General features: G+C 45.5%; 1 protein-coding gene across 1 annotated transcript; it reads right to left on the bottom strand.

The window, feature by feature from the left end:
* Nucleotides 1-5,555: 5,555 nt before the first annotated feature.
* Nucleotides 5,556-7,157, bottom strand: LOC121394319. Its single transcript, XM_041565045.1, has 2 exons — nt 5,818-7,157; nt 5,556-5,784 (listed from the first exon to the last, which is right to left on the bottom strand). Exons 1-2 carry the CDS (start codon nt 6,433-6,435, stop codon nt 5,764-5,766), a joined length of 639 nt encoding a protein of 212 aa, XP_041420979.1. The 5' UTR covers nt 6,436-7,157; the 3' UTR covers nt 5,556-5,763.
* Between the last annotated feature and the right edge of the window lie 320 nt (nt 7,158-7,477).

Here is a 7,477-nt window from a genome sequence, read left to right as displayed (position 1 = left end):
CTACTTCCCTTTGTTTGGTTGAGCACATTGTATTACAGTACTTGGAAAAGTATATGATATGGTAAGCATTCTGCTCACAAATGCATTCGTCTCTCGACAACCCTAGGAATTAATATAATCAAACAAGAAATGTCCTGTCATGACTATGAAGACAATCTATGGGTCTAAAAAATGTATGCAAACAAGGTGAGTGATGATTAGGAAGGATCTCAGAAGGCAAATATGTCTGAACAATCCCCCAACCTCCGGTGACCAAATATGATGCTTTATTTTCTGTATTTGTGTTTTTGGTGGAGCAATGTAAAATGTAAATGTTAAATATATCTGTGCACAGCCTAGCCTAGCACGAATGCTCCTGAGTATGCCCCTAAATACTGTATAAATAAAATGATCACTAGGGGGCCGATTCTTTGATTAATCCTCGATATTCGACTATTAATTAAAATCATTCGACTTCGAATATCGAAGTCGAAGGATTTAGCGCAGATAGTTCGATCGAAGGATAATTCCTTCGATCGAACGATAAAATCCTTCGAAACGAACGATTCGAAGGATTTTAATCCAACGATCGAAGGAATATCCTTCGATCAAAAAAAAAGTTAGCCAAGCCTATGGGGACCTTCCCCATAGGCTAACATTGACTTCGGTAGCTTTTAGATGGCGAACTAGGGGGTCGAAGTTTTTTTTAAAGAGACAGTACTTTGACTATCGAATGGTCGAATAGTCGAACGATTTGTACTTTGAATCCTTCGATTCGAAGTCGTAGTCGAAGGTCGAAGTAGCCCATTCGATGGTCGAAGTAGCCCAAAAAAAAAACTTCGAAATTCGAAGTTTTTTACCTTCGAATCCTTCACTCGAAGTTAGTGAATCAGCCCCCTGGAGTAGTTTGGAGAATATTGTGAAGATTTTTTTATATACTTTATATGCTCAAGGCCATTCCAATTAAATTAAGACATTAACAATCTAAAATTATCAATAATTTAGCAGCTTTATTAATTTTATTAAAAATCTGTATTTTTATTATTTTACAAAGGCAGCAAAGGCTAAGAAGTATGTTCAGTCAATGCAAATATACTATATTGATCTCCAGTCACAGGCAGGTCTGAGACCTCCTCAATTAGAAACCTCTCAGGGATAACCCAGGGATAACCCATGCAATCACAGAAACTGCTACCCATTGCCTTTACCTTTTTAATGGGGTCCAAATCTCCTCTACTTCAGAGGGTCCCTGTCTCCCCTACTTCATTAATGATTAAGCAATCATTCCATGGTATTTGCAGAAAGCGAGAAATGGCCACAGCTTTGTAACTGGTGTTAATGCGTTGCTCTAGGTACATGAAAGGAGGAAGCATGTAATTACTAGTGATGGGCGAATTTATTTGCCAGGCACATATTTGCGGCGAATTCCTGCGAATAAATTAGTTAAACCACAGTGAAAATTTGCGGGCATCAAAAAAATGGACGCAGGCGCAATTTTGCTAAAAATGGACGTTTTTCAAATTTTTCGCCGTTCCGCAAATTTTTAGGCGAAACGCTCCAAATTCGCCCATCGCTAGTAATTACACACTTCTAGAAAGGTAGGCTAGGAGTCATTTACACTGATCAAGCCTCTAATAGGAATTCCTATTTTTTTATTGTTATCTACACACTTGACTTCTCAGTATGTGTGCCGATGCTTCTTTTTACATACTACATGGAAATGGAATTGAAGCCTTTGAGAAAATGTGTAATTTGTGATGGAGAACGCATTATAACATGGATTGATATTATCTAGGAGTTAGAATCCTTAACATAAAGTGCTTCTACATCTGTGACCTTTATAGTGATCATTGCTGTAATCATTATATTACTTGATGAGAACATAAAAAGAAAGGCTTCCTCAAAGCGAAATTAGATTTGTAAGTAACGAATATATAATTAAAAGCATTAAAAAAAAAAGCAAATGTTTTTGTGGAAGAGAAATATAGAAATTTTTTCATACTCACCGTAATTTCTATTTCCAAGTCACTTCCATGGCAGCATTCACCAACATGGGTTAATCCCGCCTATCAGGTCACTGGACAGGAAAGAGTTAACGATCGGTATAAATACCTTGCTCCTCCCAGCAATCCTCGTCTAGTAACAAGCTCCAGAAGAAGGGAGGGAAGTTGGTGAATGCTGCCATGGAAGTGACTTGGAAATAGAAATTACGGTGAGTATGAAAAAATTTCTATATTTCCCAAGTCACCCATGGCAGACAATTCACCAACATGGGATTTCCCCAAGCTTAAAGAAGGGAGGGACCATTATCGATCAACCAAAAAACTTTATTTAGCATGAACAACAGATTGCAAAATCTTTCTTCCAAACTTTGCATCTTGAGACAGCATCACATTCAGTCTGTAATGACGAATGAAGGTACAAGAAGATGTCCACCTCGCAGCCTTGCAGATGAGGTCTGGCGGGGCCTTGGCTTCCGCCGCCCAGGAAGTAGCCATGGCTCTTGTAGAGTGAGCCCTCAGGTCCTTAGGAATCTCATTGCCTGTCAACCGATAAGCTAGAGCAATGCAGGAGACAATCCAGCGGCCAATCGTAGATTTAGCTGGTGCCATACCCTTTCTAGGGCCCCTCGGAATCAGGAATAACTTGTCAGATTTTCGCCAATCCTTCGTTCGCGTCAGATAATGCGAAACGGCCCTCACCAAGTCCAAAGTATGCCATTCTCGCTCCTTGTTAGACTTTGGAGACGGGCAGAAAGAAGGTAGTGTAATTTCCAAATCGGCATGAAATTGGGAGATTACTTTTGGAAGAAACTCAAAAGATGGTCTCATAATCACTTTGTCCGGATAGACAACTGTGTCTGGCTCTTTTGCTGACAAAGCAGAAATCTCACCAACCCTGCAAGCTGAGGTAATAGCGACCAGAAACAGGACTTTCAATGTCGCATGCCAGTCCGAGGCTTTCCGCAAAGGCTCAAAAGGTGAAGACATTAAGGCTCGTAAGACAATCGTAAGGTCCCAAGGTGGAACTCTGGATTTCTTGAAAGGACACACCCTTCTCATTGCGTTGAAGAACCGGTTAACCAGAGGCTCCTCCGCCCAGGAATGACCACACAATGCAGATAATGCGGAGACTTGACCTCGCAGGGTGCTTGTGCTAAGTTTTCTCTGGAAACCCACAAACAGGAACTGAATCACCTGTTGGACAGTAGGATCTTTTGGGTCAAACTTGTGTTGTACTGCAAATTCTGCGAAACACTTCCAGACCCTGTAATATTGAGCCGAGGTAGAAGCCCTCCGAGCCTTCAATAAGAAATTCACCAGATCTTCCTGGAAACCATATTCTGCTAGCCTCTGCCTTTCAATTTCCATGCCGTCAGTGACAGGGAATCCACTCCCTCGTAGACCACTGGGCCCTGGGATAACAAATCCGGCTGAAGAGGCAGTCTCAGAGGTGGCTCCACTGCCAAACTCTGCAGGAGCGGAAACCAAGGGCGTCTCGGCCAATACGGAATTATGGCTATGACCAAGGCTTTTTCGATATCCACCTTTTTCAACACCCTCCAAATCATTGGAAAGGGCGGAAAAACATAACCAAATATCCTGCTCCAATCCTGGAGGAGTGCATCCACTGCTTCTGCCAGAGGACATGGTGCCCTGGAGAAGAACCTGCTGCACTTGTGGTTTTTGTCCGTGGCCATAAGATCGATTTCTGGCCTTCCGAACCTCTGTACTACGCCTTGAAAGGTTAGCAGACATAAACTCCATTCTCCTGGTTGCAAGGTGTTGCGACTGAGAAAGTCTGCCTCCGTATTCTGACTGCCTGGAATATGTAAGGCTGTCAGCCCTTCTAGATTTTCCTCTGCCCACGTCATTATTGGGGCCAGTTCTTTTAGCAGTCGGGCGCTTCTGGTGCCACCTTGCTTCTGCACATAAGACACAGTTGTAACATTGTCTGACTGAATCTTTACCCAGGCATGTAGAATCTTTTCTGAAAAGGCCAGCAATGCCTCTTTCACGGCCCGTAGTTCCAGAATGTTTGAGGAGACACCCTGCAGGTTCCAATGACCTTGAACACTGCGGCCTTCCAGTACTGCACCCCAGCCTCTCTCTGAAGCGTCTGTCGTGATCACCACATACGGGGGGTTTGCAAGGACCATCCCCTGAGTCAAATTTCCTACAACCAGCCACCAACTTAAACTGTCTTTGGCGTCCTCTGAAACTACAATTCGTGAATTTAGTTTCAACTGTCTTGAAGCATTCTCCCTCAGGAAGAATTGTTGGAGAGGCCTCATGTGCCACCTGGCCCACTTCACCATCTGGATCGTAGATGCCATGAGACCTAGGACCGACATGCATGATCTTACTGAGACTCTTTGTTGTTCTTTGAACTGTCTTATTTGTCTCAATATATGCTGTATCTTTTCTTGAGGAAGTGAAACTATTCCTTCCTGCGTATCCAGGTGTGCACCCAAGAAGACCATCCTTTGTGACGGAAGTAAGCTGCTCTTCTCCCAGTTTATTACCCAACCGAACTGTTGGAGTACCAGGATTGTTCTGTCCCTGAATTTCAGAGCTTCCTCTCTTGATGAAGCCACCAACAGAATGTCGTCCAGGTAATGAAATATAGGCACACCTTCTACTCTTAGAAAAGCCACGACCGTGACCAGGACTTTTGTAAACGTTCTTGGGGACGTTGAGAGGCCAAAGGGAAGACAGGTAAACTGGACATGTTGACCTCTGAAAACAAATCGAAGATACTTCCGGTGTGTCTTGTGCACTGGTACATGGAAATATGCGTCCTTCAAGTCCAGATTTATTAGCCATGATTGTGGAGGAACTGCTTGTAGGATGGACGTCAGTGATTCCATTTTGAAGCGCCTGCAGTTGACAAACTGATTCAGAGGGCGTAAATCCAGTACCGGTCTGAATGCCCCCGAGGCCTTCCGGACTAGAAAGAGCTTCGAATAGAAACCTAAGCCCTGTTGGGACTTCGGAACCCATTCCACTGCCCCCGAGTTCAGGAGTTGATCTACATACTCCTGTAACACTTGGTCCGAACCTGGTACCTGCGGGACTGAAGACACCTTGAACACATTGCGAGACGGCACCCTGTGGAACTCCAACTGATATCCTTCCTGAATCACCCTCAGGACCCATTGGTCTCTGATTTTTGAGGCCCAGACCGCATAAAAGGATGTTAGACGTGCCCCCACTCTGCTGGTCTGAGCCGGCCTGATCTCATTGCTTCTTCTCCGTATGGCTCGAGCTGAAAGTAGAACTTCTCCTATTGGGAGGCCTACTTTCCCCCCTTGTGGGCTTCCAATTAGTCTGTCTTCCGGCAGTCCTTCCATATCTAGGCTGTCTTGAACCCCGAAAGGACCTGTTAATGGGGGAACTAGGCCTCCCCCCTTGACGCCTGAATCTCTTCTCCTGCGGCAAAAATACACTCTTGCCCCCGGAAGCTTTCTTAATGATGGAATCGAGTTTCTCACCGAAGAGCATCTCTCCCTCAAACGGCAACTGACATAAATTCCCCTTAGAGGCTGAATCCGCCAGCCATGGCTTCAACACCGCTAGTTTCAATTCAGACAACATTTCACGTAACCCAGACCTTTTGACATTAGAAGAAATGGCATCTTCCAGGTTATTCAACCACACCTTCATAGCTCTTGATGTGGAGGTCATAGCTACTGCCGGTCTACAAGTTGCTCCTGCCGCTATAAACGTCTTCTTGAGGTTGGTTTCGATCCGTTTCTCCATTGGATCACGGAAAGCTGCTGCATCATCCACTGGCAGCGTCGTCTTTCTTGCCAACCCTTACCACCGCAGCGTCGACTTTAGGCGGATTGTCCCACAATTTAGAGAAAGACTCCTCCACCGGATACTTTTTTGCAAACTTCCCCTGGATAACAAACTTTTTCTCTGTTCTCTTCCACTCAGAGCTGATGATTTCCTTAATTGAATCATGCACCGGGAAAGTCACCTGTCTTTTCCTGACCGATGGGAAGAATTTATCTGCTGAACTAGACTTAGGTAGCTCTTCCGAAAGACATAGCGTCTTCCTTACTGCCTTTACCAGATTCTCTATCGCTGTAGGATCAAATGCAATCTCTTCCTCAGAAAACACTTCTCCCTCCTCTGAGAGTTCTGAATGTGCGTCCCCTGGAGAATACAATTCTTCATCTGACACATCTGATAGAGACTCATATGGCAAATCTCTGACCCTCTTAGCTTTCCTCTGTACCCCAGAGGTAGAAGCAGTAGCCTCTTGCATGCCTTGTACTACAGCTTGCTTGATGATGGAGACCAGAGCATCCAATTGTGGGGCTCCTGAAGGCTGAGGGTCTGCAGACGCTACTGGGTCCGTAGCTGAAGCCGCTTTCTTTGAGAGAGTAGGCTCCCCTTTCTGCAATTCAGTTGACATATGTAGGCTGAAAATGGAAAAGACAACCATCAGCCACTAATTATCGTTCTCTCTCATTACATCCATATATCCACAGCCAGCTTACCTAGGACCTTTGGGCTGAGATCCTTTTCCAGAGCCAGGCTGATCCATAGTAACCTGTAACACATTATTCCATAAGCATAAATTCAATTACAAAAGCAAGATTCCACTGGAAAGGCACTCACAGTCTGTAGCCGAGTGAACCAACGCTCTCCAACTTCCGGCGAAGTGTACAATCACATCCAGCCAAAACGCCAGCCTTGCACACACTGCCAGCGTCTTCTTATTGCGTCACTTCCTGACGCCGTTTTCCCGCGCGTCAGTCCGGACGCGCGTCACTTCCGGGCGCGCGCGTCCATTTCCGGGCGCGCGTCTTCTTTGAGCGCGCGTCTTCCGCGTGCGTCACTTCCGGCACGCGTCACTCCGTTCGCGTCAACTCAGGCGCGCGTCTTACACGCGCTTCCGCGTCCGTACTCGACGCGCGTCCGCGTCAGTATTGGCGCGTGTGCTCTTCCATGGAACAAAACACTTTACCCAGCCTCGAATCCATCTGAAACGGCTGATCCTCTGGACTGCTTCATCCTCCTCTCTACCTTTAGGAGGGAATTCTTACAGCAGCTCCAGCACACAACCCTGCCCAACGGGTTCTTCTCACCACAACCCGTATAGGGTGCACTTGGAGGCATCAGAGGGGAGAGAGAGAGAGAGAGAGAGACCCACTCTGGTATGGTAAGCTTAGCAGCCTTTTAGCCATCTGTAGCAGCCTGTAGCAGTCTGTAGCAGCCTGTCGTGACCTGGACAGGAAAAAAGACGAGGATTGCTGGGAGGAGCAAGGTATTTATACCGATCGTTAACTCTTTCCTGTCCAGTGACCTGATAGGCGGGATTAACCCATGTTGGTGAATTGTCTGCCATGGGTGACTTGGGAAATTAACTCTTTTTTTCCCCTAGGAGTCTGTGTCACAATGTTGTAGTCCTATGGATGACGATTTAATTAAGGCAATTTGCAAGACCCTCATATTTTCATTGCATTGATTCAAGAGCCATTGAT

This window comes from Xenopus laevis, chromosome 5S (genome assembly GCF_017654675.1).
Source record: "Xenopus laevis strain J_2021 chromosome 5S, Xenopus_laevis_v10.1, whole genome shotgun sequence".
NCBI classification, from domain to species: Eukaryota; Metazoa; Chordata; class Amphibia; order Anura; family Pipidae; genus Xenopus; species Xenopus laevis.
Note: the sequence above shows the minus strand (reverse complement) of the source record. Positions and strands in the feature narration are given on the sequence as shown.